General features: G+C 41.7%; 1 protein-coding gene across 2 annotated transcripts; it reads right to left on the reverse strand.

The window, feature by feature from the left end:
* Positions 1-5054: 5054 nt before the first annotated feature.
* ZFP69B (ZFP69 zinc finger protein B) lies at positions 5055-18966 on the reverse strand. Of its 2 annotated transcripts, XM_011955207.1 has the most exons (5): positions 18084-18966; positions 14676-14761; positions 11625-11751; positions 11257-11352; positions 5055-6342 (listed from the first exon to the last, which is right to left on the reverse strand). In XM_011955207.1, exons 1-5 carry the CDS (start codon positions 18208-18210, stop codon positions 5174-5176), a joined length of 1605 nt encoding a protein of 534 aa, XP_011810597.1. In that variant the 5' UTR covers positions 18211-18966; the 3' UTR covers positions 5055-5173. The 2 variants fall into 2 exon arrangements, with proteins under 2 accessions (XP_011810597.1, XP_011810598.1); XM_011955208.1 differs by lacking the exon at positions 14676-14761 and having other exon boundaries at positions 5058-6342.
* Positions 18967-18972: the final 6 nt, after the last annotated feature.

The following is an 18972-nucleotide window of genomic DNA, read 5'->3' on the forward strand; positions in this document are numbered from 1 at the left end:
TTCTCTTTCTTTCTTTCTTTCTTTCTTTCTTTCTTTCTTTCTTTCTTTCTTTCTTTCCTTTTCTTTTCTGTTTTTGAGATGGAGTCTCACTCTGTCACCTGGGTTGGAGTGCAGTAGAGCAATCTTGGTTCACTTCTTTCTTTCTTTCAGATGGAGTCTCACTCTGTCACCTAGGTTGGAATGCAGTAGAGCAATCTTTGTTCACTGCAACCTCTGCCTCCCAGGCTCAAGCAATCTTCCCCCCGTAGCCTCCTGAGTAGCTGGGACCACAGGTGCGTGCCACCATGCCTGGCTAAATTTTCGTATTTTTGGTAGAGATGGGGTTTTACCATGTTGCTCACGCTGGTCTTGAACTTCTGAGCTCAGGAGATCTACCAGCTTTGGCCTCCCAAAGTGCTAGAATTACAGGCATGAGCCACCACGCCCAGCCTCCCAACCAGTTTCCCCAGAGGATTCCTCCAATCTCCTGCTGGGGTTGGATGGAAGATGGTTGAAGGGATGAAAGTCTGGTTTTCACTAGAAAACGGTGCTGAGGGCCCCACAGTTCAATATGCAGCCTTACATTAGTCACCATTTCAGCCATATTTTTACCCCAGTCTCTACTGTCTGGTGTCCCTGATTCTAGAACAACTCCGGAATCAAGGACCCAAAGTCAATCCACAGTCACTAACATGATATGAAATTTTTATTGGCCCATAGTGAAGTGAGAAAAGTAAGAACAAATTTGGGAGTTCGTCATAAAGCTGATATAATGTAAAGGGCTGCTCCTGGCTGGACATGGCGGCTCATGTCTGTAATCCCAGCACATTGGGAGGCCAGTCCTTCACCAGAGAATAAGCATCTAGTCTCCTTTGAGATGAGGAAAGGGTAATGGGATGAAGAAAGCATGAGGGAGGAATGTGTGCATAACAGCCAGCTGTATGGGTAGGTGAGGGGGTCTAAGGATCTGACGATAGAATTTCAATGAATCCCTGTTTTCAGTCCTCTTTCTTCCATAATGCCCAAGGCCTCTGTCTTCCCAGGAACATCCTTGTGCCAGTATACTTTTCTGCAGGCTCTGCTAAGTCAGTCACCACTCTTCTATTTTCTCACCACCAAAAACTTGACATCTCATATCTGCTTCTATATTCTCCTCTATTGTCTTTTATACGCTCCATTTTGCTTATGCACTCAGGTTCACGAAATAAAGATAAACTCATGCTGTTAATCAGCCATATTTAAATGCATTTTAAACAAATTAGGCTGGGCACAGTGGCTCATGCTTGTAATTCCAGCACTTTTGGAGGCTGAGGCAGGTAATTGCCTGAGCTCAGGAGTTTGAGACCAGCCTGCGAAACATGGCAAAACCCCATGCCACAAAAAATACAAAAATTAGCCAGGTGTGGTGGTATGTGCCTATAGTCTCAGCTACTCAGGTTGTTGAGGTGGGAGGATCATTTGAGCCCAGAGAGCTAAGGCCACAATGAGCCATGATCATGCTGCACTCCAGCCTGAGCAACGTAGTGAGACTTTGTCTCAACAAACAAACAAAAACAACCAAACCAAATTAACTTAGAAATACCCTTTTATCTTAAAGTATGCCAGTTATGATTCTCAAAGGTATGTGATTCTCAAATGTTGGTCCACTTGCACAGAAAAGAAAAAGGAAACAAACAAAAAATATTTTCTCACATACAAAATGTAGGTAGGAAAGTATATGGATTACATTTCTTTATTTTCATAATGAATACATAGTTCAATTCAGTTCAAGTCAAAACCATTCAATACATATTTACTGAGTCCCTTCTGTGTGCCAGGCACTGTTTTAGGCACTTGTGATACATCAGTGAACAAAACAAAGGCCCCTGCACCCATGGAGCTTACATTACAGCCGGGGAAAACAACAGTAAACAATAAACACAAATATGTGAGGTATCTAGGGTGTTAGAAGGTGATAGGTGATGTGAAAAACATAGAGCAGGTGAAAGGGGTATGGGATTTCTTGATTTGGAAGGCAGACAGCTGTAGTATTAAATAGTATAGACAGGATAGGCTTCAGTAAGAAGGCAACAATTGAGCAAAGATGAGAAGGTCAGGGTATAGGACATCTGCAACAGCTAGTGAAACGGCCCAAAGGTTAGAACAAGGCTGGAGTTCGGGAGAGGTCGGGGCTGGAGATGTGAATCTGGCAGTTGTTAAACAGAGATGGTATTTTAAGCCAAAGACTGTATGAGATCACTGAGGCAGGAACTATAGAGAAAAGTCATAGTCATGTCTTTCAGGGAAATGAGGAATTGGAGAAATTCAAATTATTGGGAAATCTAAGACCATAGAAACATGGAAAAATTTTAAGAAACAGTGTATGGCCCCACTCTTTCTCTGTCCATCAGTCATACAGGACTTAAGAGTTAGAGGCCAGCTTTTTTTTTTTTTTTAAGTAAATGTAGTAACATAAAAAATTCTAGAGATACTGGTATATATTCTGGATTTATAGCTTTACTTTGGATAATTCACACTTACAATACTCATGTTTTTGTTATTTCTCCACATAAAACAGTAAGAAGTGGAACTTGACTTACTTCCAATTATGTCTGTAAGGATGGAGTATCTATTTCATTAAGTATAGTGAAGCATTAGGAGCCAGTTCCTCCGTTTTCTCTCCGTATTTCCCTGCCTGTGTATGGCTCCTGCAGTCATCTTTCTCTGGTCCTCTTTGGTGGGCCTCTTGATGTGTTGTTCTAGGGGCTATCTTAAGAGACACTTCCACTTGATACAAAGTGTATCTCAAATCTAATATTGTATGCTTGGCAAAGGAAAAGTTAAATACAGTTATCCGAAAGGTTTCTCCCCAGAATGAAGTCTCAATATATCTGTCTTCAAAAAGGCATCATTGTTTTAAGGAATTGTGGTTAATTTTTGTAGGTATAATAATGGCATTGTGGTTATGTTTTCCGAGTGCTCGTTTTTTAAAGATACATCTCAAAATATTTATGGATTAACAACAATAAAAAACCCACCATTATAGATGGAAGTCTGCATAAATATCTCCAAAACTAATTCCTAGGCTCCAAGACAGCATCACAAATGTAGTGTTTAAAGAATTATTGCAACAAAATACTAAAGGAATTACTAAGGAAATAATTTATGGCATATACACATACTAATCTGATACTAAATGATAGTCTGTTGTCATTTCTAATCATTTTACATACTCTATGTTGGTGTGGGGAGTGAAAAATGACAACCTTTGAGCCAAATGAAACCTAACAGCTGTTTTTTAAATGCAGTTTATGGGAACCACTATTGCACACATTCATCAGTGGGTCTCAACCAGGGACAATTTTGGCCTCCAGGTACACCTGGCAATGTCTGGAGACATTTTTGGCTGTCACAACTTGGGGGAGGGGCAGCTATCAGCATTGAATGCTGGCATCTTGTGGGTAGAAGCCAAGGATGCCCCTAAACATCCCAGGATGCACAGGGCAGCTTCCTATAGCAAAGTATGATCCAGTCCAAAATATTGGCAGTGCCAAGATTCAGATACTCTAGTTTATATATTGTCTCTGGCTATTTTTGTACTAAAATGGGGAAGTTGAATAGTTGTGACAGGGACCCCATGGCCCACAACACCTAACGTATTTACTACCTGGCCCTTTACAGAAAGTTTGCCAATTCTTGCTCTATAGAAAAATAAAAAATATAAATAAGTATCTCATGTACAGTTATCAATTCTAGAAAACTCCCTTTAACATTTTTTCTTCTAGAAATGAGAATCAACATTTTAATTTCTACCTCTTCTAGCCATATAAAGGGCTAGAGTAAAAGGCTGTATTATATTTTATTCTGATTTATCAAAGGGATATTTAAAACAGTGTTTCTCAAAAGTCAATCCACAGATCACTAACATGCCACGAAATTTCACTGGCACATAGTGAACTGAGAAAAGTAAAGACAAAAGTGGGTGTTTGTCATAAAGCTGACATAATATAAAAGGCTGTTCCTGGCCAGACATGGTGCCTCATGTCTGTAATCGCAGCATATTGGGAGACTTAAGGTGGGAGAACTGCTTGGAGACATGAGTTTGAGACCAGCCCAGCAACATAGTGAGACTATCTCTACAAATACTACTACTACTACTACTAATAATAACAATAATAAATTAGCCAGATTGCCCAGGCGACAGAGTGAGACTCCGTCTCAAAAAAATAAATAAATAAATAAATAAATAAATTAGCCAGACATAGTGGTACACATCTGTAGTCCTAGCTACTTGGGAGGCTGAGGCAGGAAGACTGCTTGACCCCAGGAGTTTGAGGCTGCAGTGAACTATGATTACATCACTGCACTCCAGCCTGGGCAAGAGTGAAACTGTCTTTTTTTTTTTTTTTTTTTTTGAGACGGAGTCTCGGTCTTTCGCCCAGGCTGGAGTGCAGTGGTGCGATCTTGGCTCACTGCAAGCTCCGCCTCCCGGGTTCATGCCATTCTCCTGCCTCAGCCTCCCGAGTAGCTGGGACTACAGGTGCTCACCACCATGCCTGGCTAATTTTTTTTTTTTTTTGTATTTTTAGTAGAGACGGAGTTTCACCATGTTAGCCAGGATGGTCTCGATCTTCTGACCTCGTGATCCACCTGCCTCAGCCTCCCAAGAAACTGTCTTTTCAAAAAGGCCAGGGGATTGGGGGCAGGCATGGTGGCTCACACCTGTAATCCCAGCACTTTGTGGGGCTGAGACAGGTGGATCACCTGAGGTCAATGGTTCAAGACCAGCCTGGCCAACATGGTGAAATCCTGTCTCTACTAAAAATACAAAAATTAGCCGGGCGTGGTGGTGGGCACCTGTAATCCCAGCTACTCGGGAGGTTGGGGCAGGAGAATAGCTTGAGCTCAGGAGGTGGAGGTTGCAGTGAGCTGAGATCAAGTCACTGCACTCCAGCCCAGGTGAAAAAAAAAAAAAAAAAAAAGGAGGGGGGAACTGTTCCTACATTTTAAAATATTAAAATGTCCTTTCTTTTCTGAAACAATGCTGATAATAGGTGGTTGTGTTTTTAATATGGCAAAAATAATAGTTGGTAACATTGTGCCAAACCATTTTTTTAAAATGTGTTTTTGGAAATAAAAAAAAACCAGGGAACCACTGATTTCGAATCTTTTGCTCCAACATAGATTCTTCGATGTTTAGTATATTTAGTATATTTCATACAACATTGCTGAAGGTATTTCTTAAATGTGTTTTGCAGTGTCTAATAAGGGATGAATTACAGCTGAAGGCTTTTCCACACTCATTACAATCATAAGGTTTTTCTCCAGTATGAATTCTCCGATGTTTAGCAAAGGATGAATCATGCCTAAAGGCTTTCCCACAGTGACTGCATTCATAAGGTTTTACTCCAGTATGGACTCTCTGATGGATAGAAAGGTGTATTCTCTGGCTAAAGGCTTTCCCACATTCCTTACATTTATATGGTCTTTCTCCAGTATGAGTTCTCTGGTGTTGAGTTAGGTATGTGCTATGGCTGAAGGTTTTACTACATACATTACAAATATAGGGTTTCACACCAGTATGAATAATCTCATGTTGCCTAAGGTGTCTAATCTGGAAAAACGTTTTTCCACAGTCTTTGCAGGTAAAAGGTTTATCTCTAACATGAGTTCTCAAATGCTGGATCAGTCCAATGCTTTGGCTGAAGGCTTTCTCACATACCCTACATTCATAGGGCTTCTCCCCAGTATGAATTCTAACATGCTGAGTAAGTGATGAAGGATGTCTAAAGGTTTTCCCACATTCCTTACATTCATAGGGTTTCTCACCAGTATGAATTCTCTGATGTGGAATAAGAGATGAACTTTGGCTAAAGGCTTTTCCACATTCCTTACATCTGAAAGGTTTCTCCCCGGTATGAATTCTCATGTGTTCAGTAAGGTGAATAAGCTGTTTGAAGATTTTTTCACAAATATTACATTCAAAGGTCTTCATTTTTGTATAACTCCTTGAATGATTAACTAAATCTATATTGTATCTGCTTCTCTTTCCAGATGTGTCATATTTACGATCTCTTTTTCTTGGAAAACCTATTGGTCCTGGTATAACTTCGGACTTCACATTAATTCTTTTCTCAAATCTATTAGATTCTTGGCCTCTCTCCTGAGTGAATGTTTTCTTGCACATCAAGGGGATCTGCCCCTCACGCATTCTTTGGTTCTCTTGTTGGCTTTCTAGCTTATTACATTTGGAGATTCTTCCCAAGGTGGAATACATGGTGCTTCCTTTTGTAGATCTTTCCATCATGAGGCCACAATGTAATTCTTCCCACGAAATATCATTCTGTAAAGCTGACTCTTTGGTTTTTGTTTTGCTCTCCAAGTCTGAAAGAAACAAAAAAATAAAAATGACCCAAATTCCCTGCACTTTAAAAAATTAATTGCCACAGTGAGAATGGGAGGACAAAATATATATTACTAGGTACAGGAGTTTTGGATTGTTTTCAAATGTGATTCTAGAGAGCTGATATGAATGCAAGTGAAGAAGTAGAGAAAAGAAGCTGTTAGAAGTATGTAAGGTGGGCCAGGTGCAGTGGCTCATGCCTATCATCCCAGTACTTTAGGAGGCTGAGGCAGGAGATTGCTTGAGCCCAGGAGTTCAAGACCAGCCTGGGCAACATAAAGAGACCCTGTCTCTACAAAAACAAACAAGCAAACAAACAAACAAACCAGGCATGGTGGTGTGTGCCTGTAGTCCTAGCTACTTGGGAGGCTGAGTTGGGAAGATCACTTCACATCTCAGCTTGTAATCACACCACTGCACTCCAGCCTAGTCAACAGAGCAAGACTCTGTCTCAAAGAAAAAAGTATGTAAAATGACTTTAAGAAATTAGAGGAGCACATCCATGTGAACTGCAAGAGGAAATAAACTAATAAGACAATAAGAGCAAATATCAGAAGGTAAGATCAAGGAAGACAGAATATTGTTTTTGACAGGGTCTGTCACTCTGTCACCTAGACTGGAGTGCAGTGGCGTGAACATGGCTCACTGCAGCCTCAACTTACCAGGCTCAAGCAATCCTCCCACCTCAGTCCCCCAAGTAGCTAGAACTTCAGGCACATGCCAACACACCTGGCTAGATTTTGTATTTTTTGTAGAGAGGGGTTTTCACCATGTTGCCCAGGCTGGTCTCAAACTCCTGAGCTCAAGCAATCCACCTGCCTCAGCCTCCCAAAGTGCTAGGATTACAGGTGGAAGCCACCATGCCTGGGTGGAAGATAGGATTCTAACATCATATCATCTCAAGCCCATATTTCTATGACAAAATTTTCTTTTTTTACAAAAAAAGCATTTTAAAAGGTATCTCAAATACTTTTAAACACTAAATAAAACACTGAATAATGTAGGAATGCACTGACTTTTAACAAAGGATAGCATCTCCCTAACTGGGATAAAATTCCCTCTAGTGGTTGAGGATTCTGAAATGTCTCTATTCATGCATTTCCCACCAAAATGTATATGTGAATGTATGCATTTGTACATATATGGTCTTAAATATACATCTGTGCAAAAAAAAAATCATATACATACCTATATCTGTTTTAACTCTATATCTTTTTTTTGTTTGTTTTTTGAGACAGAGTCTCGTTGTGTCACCCAGGCTGGAGTGGAATGGTGCGATCTTGACTTACTGCAATCTCCGCCTTCGAAATTCAAGCAGTTCTCCTGCTTCCACCTCCTGAGCAGCTGGGGTCACAAGCATGTGTCACCACACCTGGCTAATTTTTTTTTTTTCTTGAGACAGAGTCCCGCTCTGTTGCCAGGCTGGAGTGCAGTGGCGCGATCTCTGCTCACTGCAAGCTCCGCCTCCCGGGTTCAAGTGATTCTCCTGTCTCAGCCTCCCAAGTAGCTGGGACTACAAGCATGCGCCACCACAGCCAGCTAATTTATCTATTTTTAGTAGAGACGGGGTTTCACTATGTTGGCCAGGATGGTCTCAACCTCTTGACATTGTGATCTGCTTGCCTTGGCCTCCCGAAGTGCTGGGATTACAGGCATGAGTCACCATGCCTGGCCGCTAATTTTTGTACTTTTAGTAGAAATGGGGTTTTGCTGTGTTGGTCAGGCTGGTCTCGAACTCCTGACCTCAAGTGATCTGCCTGCCTCAGCCTCCCAAAGTGCTGAGATTACAGGTGTTGGCCATCATGCCTGGCCTCTTTCTACCTTTGTTATTGGCACCATGCCCAGCCTTAAGTCTACATCTTTATGGGCCTCTTTTTATATCTGTACATTAAGTTTTATCTCATTCTTTATTTTAAAAATTTTTTAATTATTATTATTATATTTTAGACATGGATCATGCTATGTTGCTCAGGCTGGTCTCCAACTCCTCGACTCAAGTGATTCTCCTGTCTCAGCCTTCTGAGTTGCTGGGAAGACAATGTAAACCACCTAGCTAGGCTATCTTATTTTTTCTACAACTGCATTGCATTCTACTGCATGGACATAACATAATTTGACTTGTCCCTACTGAAAAACATTTCACTTGTCTCCAATTTTTCACTGTTATAAAATTACACCATAGTACATCATTATACATAAATGTTTGTATACTCCTGTCAGTATTTCATTGGCTTTACTAGAGAAATTGATGGGTTGTGGATGTGTGCACACTCAGCAAATATGGGTGCCTTTCCCTGCATGCTCACTGGATTTGATCAACCTTCATAATTTTTGCCAATATAAGAGGTAGAAAATGGCTTCTCAATTTGTGATAAAATGTCAATTACTCTGTAAAATCTTTAAGGATAGAGAATATATATTGTATTCACAGTATACCTGGCATAAAATTTTTGGATGAAGGAGTTTCTCTGATATTTACCCTTACATTCCTATCCATCCATTTTGGGCTCTGCCAACCTAAAGCACCAATACTTCCTGTTCACAAAAAAATCTTATTCCTTAGTATTTCTAACCTCACTTTAGTAACAACACGCAAAAAGAGCTCAGAAATAGCTGAATAAATTTTGGAATCAGCTTAAAAAGCAAGCAGAGATGTTTAGATTACTGATTACAGGGAATAGGGAGATGTTTAATTTTTCTTTTAAAGGCAAAAGCAAGATAAATGTGGTATTTCAAGTGGCCAAATTTGGCAGTAACATTCAAGAAGATTCAGAAAAATAAAGTAAGACAGCAGCAAATGCAACTTGAAAGTTTAGTAACTCAGGCATAAAATGATGGAAATGTGCCTTACTGTTGCCTCAACACCGATGAACAGTACAAGTGGATCAAACAGGTAATATTAAGGAAAAAACTGTAGGGAACCAGGGAAAAACAAAGTAGAAAACATGCTTGATGTTCTTGATGATACCATGATTTCTAGAGACTGAAAGAACAGGGGAGGTTAGGATGAGAAACTTGTTTAGATGAGATGGCTTCTGTTTTTGGATGTACTGGGTTTGAAGTACAGTGCTTCTATGTGGACATGTCGTAAATGCCAGAGATACGTAAGAATAGGGTTCATATGGATATATAAAACAAAGACGAAAATAAGGAGAATATGGGCATGGAAGGAATAGTTGAAAGCATCACAAAACATCTGTGGGATTTTGTACAGAAATAGAACAGCAGTGTAAAAAAGACAAAGGTTACTCAGAAATCGTGGCAGAGACTGCTGGTTATTCCCTAAACTCTGTTCTCCCCGATTTTGGACATACAACTGAGTATATTTCTCAATCTCCCTTGAATTACATTGAGTGAAGTCATGAAGGTCTCTCCTGTTACAAGAATGAAAGTTAAAGTGATGTGAACCACCTTAGACCGGCCCATAAAAACCTTCCAAATGAACTCCTTTGCTTATTCTATTATAACTCCTCGCTTATTCTGTGTTGTCTAAATGCAGATGATGAGGAAACCCTAGGGGACAGAGGAGCCACAGGCAGAAGAATCCTTCTGAATCACCAGATGAAGAGGAACTGTCCAGTGACCTAAACAATTTCTCCAGGGCCCACTGCAGTGGCTCATGCCTGTAATCCTAGCACTTTAGGAGGCCAAGTAGGCAGATCACTTGAGGCCAAGAGTTTGAGACCAGCCTGGCCAACATAGTGAAACCCTGTCTCTACTAAAAATACAAAAATGATTAGCCGGGCATAGTGGCTCACACCTGTAATCCCAGCTACTTGGGAGGCTGAGGTAGGAGAATTGCTTGAACCCAGGAGGTGGAGGTTGCAGTGAGCCAAGACTGTACCACAGCACTCCAGCCTGGGTGACAGAGCAAGACTCTATCTCAAAAAAGAAAAAAAAAAAACAATTTCTCCAGATCAGTATATGATCAAGGAATAAGTTCATATCCTGACCTAGGCAGAAATCATGTGTCTGCATTAAAAAAGACACTGATGAGAAGCACTGAAAAAGCAACAAGAGAAATAGAGGAGACAAAATTATTAAACTAGTTGATAGAGGAAAGGATATTAAGGTGGCAAGGCCTATATGTATAATCTAATGCAGCCATGTAAAATAGTGCCATAAGAACACACAAACTGTGGGGTCAGAATGATTAGAATTAAGATACTGAGTCTACCAAGTAGTAGCTAACCGCCCTGTATACATTTCTTAATCAGCCTCCTTTTCCTCATTTCTAAGACAGAGCTAATGTGGGACTCACAGAGAACCCAACTATCATTCAGAGAACCCAGGTAAATACTGTCATTATTACTGAACTTAAATGTTAACGAAGACTGTTAAAAGCCACTGGATCTGCTAAGAACGAATTCTGTGGTTGATTTCTCAAAGAGCCATACATTTTCTGGCATGAAAAGTTAAATTACACAAGTTAAAATGAGACAGTTACAATTGAAACTGTGATCACAGAATAAGGATTAGAAAAAATAACAAAAATGAAATCATTGAGAGAAAGTGAAACCGATGGTAAAATGACATGAGAGTCCAGTGAAGTAGACTGTGTTTAACGAGGAGAGACCTGTGTAAATCTAAATGTACATGGGAAAGAAACTATGATCAGAGCAAGGTTTAGAATACTGGGAAAGAGGTAAAAATGATGAAAGTCAGAACAAAAGAAATGATGAAGGTTAACCCTGATGAGGAAGGCATCTCTTTTCCTCTGACTCCAGAGAGACTAATGAGAAGATGCAAGTGTGGGAAAAGGGTGATAGAGATAACAGAATCAACTTTCTTGAATGTACCATCCGCAGGGCCTCAGTCTTCCCCACAGCTTGGAGAAGGCCTTGAGGGGAATTCTCTGGCTGACATCACAAAGGCCCCACCTGCCTTGCACTTACCTGAACTTGGTACTCCTGAAATCTCTCTCTCCATCAGCCATGGTTCTTCTCCTTTCTCCAACTGGGAAATCACGCCAGGTTTGGAAAGCTGACATCCTGCTTGTGGGGAACAAAAGACTGTATGTGCTGAGATCACAGAGCCATCCCAAGAATTTAAATATGGTTCTTTGGTATTCAGGCCTTCTAAAGGAAGCAGAGTAGAGTAGAAAGAACAGAGCAGAAGAGAGCATAGCAATCCTGACTGGGTGTTCAGAAGGAAACAGAAAACCTCTAATATACAACGCAAACCCCAAACAAAGCACTTAATTTAGAAACAAAGGTTTTCATCCAATAGGTACATTCTATTTTCAAGAGAAGCCCATCCTTACCCACTGAGACCAGGTTCCCATAGTTCTCCAGCATCACCTCCCGGTACAGATTCCGGTGAGCAGGGGCCAGCTGCCCCCACTCCTCCTGAGTGAAGTCCACAGATACGTCCTTGAAGGTTAATAGTTCCTAGAACATCAAATACGTTCCTTTTCAGCCAGACTTCAGGAAGTTTTTCTGACCTTGTCTAGAAGCTAAGAGATTCTAGTCAAGTTTTCCTGGATACTCTCTTGCTAATCATTTAATTTATTATAATGATTATAGATTACATAAAATGGAAGTTATAAAACAATGCATAAAACGTGTAAGCTACCTCTGCAACTTACAATCTGGCTGAAGGGAAAATGTTCATGAAATATTAAAGAAGGTCACAGTACAGTGTACAGTAATTTTGATTAAAGATAATAAAGTTCAGGAGTATTTGGGGAAGTGGGGAGTTCAGAAGGGGCTAAGGCCACAAGAGAAGACAGGGACTTTTCTTGGGCTGAAAGAATTGGTTAAAATGAGAATACTTTAGCATGGGTAAAATAACCTTACCTAGGTTTTTCTGTTAATAATAAAAGTATGAGAGAACAGCACATTTTTGGAGGGAGCATGAACTCTGCCTAGTAACGAAGACATCTGGACAGAGATAGACATGCTGGGGTAAGAAGTATAAGGGTCTATTATGTATGATCTATAAAAAACAAATAACCATTTGACAATTTTTTTTTTTTTTTTTTGAGGCAGAGTCTCGCTCTGTCGCCCGGACTGGAGTGCAGTGGCCGGATCTCAGCTCACTGCAAGCTCCGCCTCCCGGGTTTACGCCATTCTCCTGCCTCAGCCTCCGGAGTAGCTGGGACTACAGGCGCCCGCCACCTCGCCCAGCTAGTTTTTGTATTTTTAGTAGAGACAGGGTTTCACTGTGTTAGCCAGGATGGTCTCGATCTCCTGACCTCGTGATCCACCCGTCTCGGCCTCCCAAAGTGCTGGGATTACAGGCTTGAGCCACCGCGCCCGGCCGACAATTATTTTTAAAGATACTCTGTTAGAGAAATGCAAATCAAAACCACAATGAGATACCATCTCATGCCAGTTAGAACGGCAATCATTAAAAAGTCAGGGAACAGCAGATGCTGGGGAGGATGTGGAGAAATAGGAACGCTGTTACACTGTTGGTGGGAATGTAAATTAGTTCAACAATTGTGCAAGACAGTGTGGCGATTCCTCAAGGATCTAGAACCAGCAATACCATTTGACCCAGCAATCCCACTACTGGGTATATACCCAAAGGATTATAAATATTTCTACCATAAAGACACACGCACACGTATGTTTATTGCAGCACTGTTCACAATAGCAAAACTTTGGAACCAACCCAAATGCCCATCAATGATAGACTGGATAAAGAAAATGTGGCACATATACACCATGGAATACTATGCAGCCATAAAAAATGATGAGTTCATGTCCTTTGCAGGGACATGGATGAAGCTGGAAACTGTCATTCTCAGCAAACTAATACAGGAACAGAAAACAAAACACTGCATGTTCTCACTCATAAGTGGGAGCTGAACAGTGAGATCACATGGACACAGGGAGGAGAACATCACACACTGGGGCCTGTCAAGGGATGGGGGCTAAGGGAGGGATAGCATTAGCAGAAATACCTAATGTAGATGAGGGGTTGATGGGTGCAGCAAACCAGCATGGCACGTGTATACCTATGTAATAAACCTGCACATTCTGCACATGTATCCCAGAACTTCAAGTATAATAATTTAAAAAAAAAACCTCCCAAAAGCTAAGAGAATTCAGATGCTGGAAGGCTGAAATAACAACAAATCCCCTAAGTATAGAGAATATTTTAATGCTTTTTGTATTGTAAATAATTCTGAAATGCATTTCAGGCCTATTAGGCTGATATTAGCACCCACATTTAACCTATGAGAAAGCTGAATTTGAGAAAAGTTAAAGACATAGGATTAAACCCTGTGATTTAAACACATGATTAAACCATGTGATTTTGGGAGCCAAGATCACTCCACTTTAAAACTCTTCTGTTCTCTAATAATACCCTCTTCTATTTCTCGGACTACTCTCTAATTTTCTTGAGTTTCCCTATGCCTCTGGGGTTTGGTAGTGCAGAGTTTCGCCAGTGCTATCAGTTTTCTGATTACTTCCTTTAGGACACACGGCACACTGTTAAACTGCTCTTAGAAGTTTTCCCTCCTTTTCTGATTAGCCTATTTAGCTCATGCTCTTCATGACCTGCCAGTATCCTCTCTGAAAGCTGAAATCTGAAAAGAAAATCATTTCTTTTCTCAGAGTTCTGCTCTAGGACTTGACCAAAAATCCTTACTTAAAGGTCATCAATGAAGTGTACACATCTCCAAGAATATCAGAAACTGATTCTATTGACTTTTAAATGTTGCTTAAAATGACTCATGTTTGTCATTCTCCCAGATGATACGTGAATTTCATGGGCAAGGACTACATTACATACTTCTCCTCTCTATCTCCTTTTCTCTCTCAAACACACATGCGGCCTCAGCACAATATATTTGTTGGATAAATGGCTAGAGGTTGGCAAAAAAAGAGGTTTCCTGTGGAGGGTTACTACTGGTGGGGAAATTACCTGTGAAATCAACTGATGTGGCCTGTTTTTCTAAGGAAGAACAGACTAAGAAAAGCCAATCAGCCGGGCGTGGTGGTTCACGCCTGTAATCCCAGCACTTTGGGAGGCTGAGGTGGGTGGATCACGAGGTCAGGAGATTGAGACCATCCTGGCTAACACGGTGAAACCCCGTCTCTACTAAAAATACAAAAAATTAGCCGGGCATGGTGGCAGGCACTTGTAGTCCCAGCTACTCGGGAGGCTGAGGCAGAAGAATGGCATGAACCTGGGAGGCAGAGCTTGCAGTGAGCTGAGACCGCACCACTGTCCGTCTCAAAAAAAAAAAAAGAAAAAAAAGAAAGGCCAATCCAGGAAGTTGAGTCAAAGAAAATCAAATTCCAGTGCTCTTAAAATCTGAGAACCAATGTCAAGAGAGTGACCAGAAACTCCAACCCACCTGGGATTCTGCTGTCAGGGGTCCAAGGGCCACTCTACTGTCTAAACTTTCTCCCTGGGTCTCATCAGCATCCTGAGACAGCAGAGCTGGGGAAGGAAAAGAGCCATGAGGTTTGCATCTCCCCAGATCACCCAGAGAAACTGCCTACAGACCCACTCAGTGTGGCTTCTCCCCAAAAACATTCACAAAGAGGGACATTTAGAGCGACTCAAGGGCCTCCTTAATAAGGAGGACGTGCTGTAAGCTGCTTTCACCATTAATATTTCCCAATGGTCTTAGAGATCTCTCAGGCCAATCTTTTGTTCAAAAATCCTCAAAGGTTTCCCCACTGACAAGAAAGAAAAATGCAAACACTTCAATATAGATTTCTTGTTAAATTATTATTATTATTTTGAGACAGAGTCTTGCTCTGTCACCCAGGCTGGAGGGCAGTGGCATAATCTTGGCTCACTGCAACTTCCACCTCCCAGGTTCAAGAGATTCTTGTGCCTCAGCCTCCCAAGTAGCTGGGATTACAGGCATGTGTCACTACGCCCAGCTAATCAACATAGATTTCAAGATCCTCCACAACCAGTTCATGGCTTCTCTAAGTATTATCTTCTCTAAACATTATCCTTCATTCACTGGACACACCTACCCACACAATCCTAGTACCATTCTTTGAACACAGCTGGACAGTACCCCACCCAAATCCTATTTGGTGAAAATCTGAGATATCCTTCAGGCCCAGTTCAAGTAAAGTTTTCCCAGACACCCTTAATGAGAAGAAAGTTTATTCTCTCCTATGCTTCCCAAAAGCTTGGTTTTTATATCTGTTCTAGTATCTATCTCAGGCTGCTTTTTACTTTATTTGTATAATTATCTCTCTCAATTGAGTATTAATGAGGGTATGGATGGAAACTATCTTCTCATTTTTTTCCATCTGCTAAAGTGCTACACATAACACACTGTCAACTTTCTAGAATTTAAGTAATTTTGGCTGAATTTGAGGTATTAAAAATATACACTACAGGCCAGCCACAGTGGCTCACGCCTGTAATCCCAGCACTTTGGGAGGCTGAGGTGGGTGGATCACGAGGTCAGGAGTTCGTGACCAGCCTGGCCAAGATAATATAACCCCGTCTCTACTAAAAACACAAAAATTAGCTGGGTGTGGTGGCGGGTGCCTGTAATCCCAGCTACTCGGGAGGCTGAGGCAGGAGAATCACTTGAACACGGGAGGCGGAGGTTGCAGTGAGCGAGATCGCGCCACTGCACCCCCAGCCTGGGTGACAGAGCAGGCAGGACTTTGTCTCAAAAAAAAAAAAAAAAAATGCACTGGAGGCCAGGCGAGGTGGGCAGATCACTTGAGATCAGGAGTTCAAGACCAGCCTGGCCAACATGGTGAAACCCCATCTCTACTAAAAATACAAAAAACTTAGCTGGGTGTCATGGTGCACACCTGTAATACCAGCTACTCGGGAGGCTGAGGCATGAGAATCACTTAAACTCGGGAGGCGGAGGTTGCAGTAAGCCAAGATCCCGCCATTGGACTCCAGCTTGGGTGACAGAGCGAGACTCCATCTCAAAAAAAAAAAAAGCACTAGGAATTAAGGCACGTGAATAACTTTGTATTTTACTCCAACTTTTTATCATGACTATTGAACATCCATACATCCACATCTAGATTCAACAATTGTTAATATTTACCATATTTGCTTTACTGATCTACATTTTTTCTGAAGCATTTTAAAGTTGTCTGCATCATAATACTTTATCCCTAAAGATTTCAAATAAGGATCTTCTCTTGTATAACCACAATACCATTTATTACACCTATGAAAATTAACAATAATTCTATAGTATCATCTAAATATTCAGTCCATATTCACATTTCCTCAACTGTTTCCTCAACTTTTATTCTGGATTTTTTCCAAACCAGGAGTTAATTAAGGCTCACACATTCAAAGTGGTTGTTACCTCTAGTCTCTTTTACTCTAGAATAAGTACTTCTCCTTTCTTCATGACGTTGTCTTTTTAAGATACAAGAACAGTCTGACTGTATCCTCAAGGTGGATTTATCTTATTTCTCCATCCCCTGTATTTTCTGTAAACCAGCAGTTCAGTCTTTAAGTTTAATTTAGGATCACGTTAAATATTTTTGGTAGGAATACCTTGCAGGTGGTACCAGGTGCTTTATATTACAGTATCCGGAAAGTATAAAATGCCCAGCTATCCCATTACTGAGACATTTGGTTAAAACTGTGACCACCACACCTCACCATTGGAAAATTCTGTTCATTCCTTGCCATTTAGTAAGTAATTTGAGGGAATAATACTTTGATATCATGTAAGTATCTGTTTCCCATTAACCTTTCAATTATTTTACTTATGGTAAAAGATTCTATCGTTCTTTCTACATTTATTTATTTATCTATTTATTTATTTCTGAGACAAGGTCTTGCTCTGTCACCCAGCCTGGAGTGCAATGGCGCCATCTCAGCTCACTGAAACCTCTGCTTTCCTGGTTCAAGCGATTCTCGTGCCTCAGCCTCTGGAGTAGCTGGGATTACAGGCATGCGCCACCATGCCCAGTTAATATTTGTATTTTTAGTAGAGATAGGGTTTCGTCATGTTGGCCAGGCTGGTCTCAAACTCTTGGCCTCAAATTCCTGGTCTCAAGCAATCTGCCTGCCTCGGCCTCCCAAATTGCTGGGATTACAGGCATGAGCCACCACGCCTGGCCTCTTTCTATAAAAAGCTTTCCCTCCCCAGCTGAAGAGGATCTAAAAGGCAAGATAATGCATCATTCATTCCCATAATAACTTATTTTTCAAAGTAAGGAATCAGTGTATTAATTACCTCCAATGTTTGCAAATGAAATTCCCCCCATCTTTCTCTATTTTAAGTGTCAAGGAGATCATGTGGAATTTTACTTATTCAAGGTGAGCTTTCCCAAATCTGTCGAGTGACAGACCCTTAAACCTGGCCTCTTTTGACACATATCCAATTAGTCTTTAAGCTCTTCCTTGATTTCTAGTACAAGTTACTCCAGGCTTACTCGGTACTTCCCCTGCTGCTTCTCCTTCTGACCTAGCCACTAAGTTCCTGTGTGACCCTGGCAGGCCTCCCATTTGATTTACATTTCCCCACTGTTAGAATAAGAAAAATCAGGTTAAGTTCATCCTGCCCCACATGGCCATGGGAAAGATGAAAATAAATAATATACATAACCATGACACTGAAATACTGGTCCTAGGCTGAACTGACCACTATTACTTAGGAAAACCCCAGACTAGGAGCCACAATCAAGAACTCCAGAAATCTTCCACCCATTCATCTAAGAGATGCTTCCACTCAAGTGACTCATTCCGTCTCACACTAGAGGGGACTGCTTTTCCTCCCTCCCACCCATCAGTTTATTCTCACCTTCTCCTTTAAACATTTTAGTCACATCCTCCCACAGGGCCACCCCCTCCGTGGCCTTCTTTGGATGATGTAACTTCACCCAGGTGCTGGCCTCGGTGGGCAGGGTGATCAGGAGCTGCTGCAGCATGACGGCCTCTGCACTCCTTTCTGAGGACCCTCTGTCTTAGCCTATAGGGCTTGTCCACCTCTGATGAGGAAATTGCTGGAACCTCTGACAGGAGGCTTCCCAATTGTACCGATCTCCTTTAATCGCCGACTCCTACTCCTCAATGTCCTCTCTCAGGAACCCAGAGGACATACAGTATCAAAATCCGAGATCTGGATTGTATCTGTCATCAGCTCTCAGGGCGCATCTCCCAACTTGAGCTCCACCTGTCTCCTCGGCCAGCAGTTGGAGGCGCCAAGTATTTACTCTCAGCAGCCCCTGCAGATGCCGGGCAGAAGGCATTAGCATCAGCAAAGGACCAAGGAGGCTCAGTCATAGGGCAGAACGCTAGAACGTATACGGATCACTGTAAAATGTTTCCAAACGATACACGGAGGCGGTGGGCAGACACAGCCCACAAAGTTCAAAGCACCGCGCAGGTGTCAGGAAGCACAAAGAGATGAATACAGTCCAATTCTTTGTTTGGGGCAGTAATTATGTGTAAAGTAGCAGGAGATTTGGAATCCCAGCTCTTTCCCTAGTCGGCTGTAGCACACCACGAAACCGCTAGACCCCGTCTCCTCCTCCCCAAATGAGAGGCTAAGTCTTCCCCCTAGAGCGGGACCCGCCCGGCCCTGCCCTCCCAGCCTTTGTCTAAGCACGACTCCGGCGCTGCGGAGAGCACCGCGCGCGACAGGGTGGCCGCGAGCGGAACTCGCGCTTCCCGGCTCGCCCAGCTCCCCA

This window comes from Colobus angolensis, unplaced genomic scaffold, assembly GCF_000951035.1.
Source record: "Colobus angolensis palliatus isolate OR3802 unplaced genomic scaffold, Cang.pa_1.0 Scaffold399, whole genome shotgun sequence".
In the NCBI taxonomy this organism is placed as follows: domain Eukaryota; kingdom Metazoa; phylum Chordata; class Mammalia; order Primates; family Cercopithecidae; genus Colobus; species Colobus angolensis.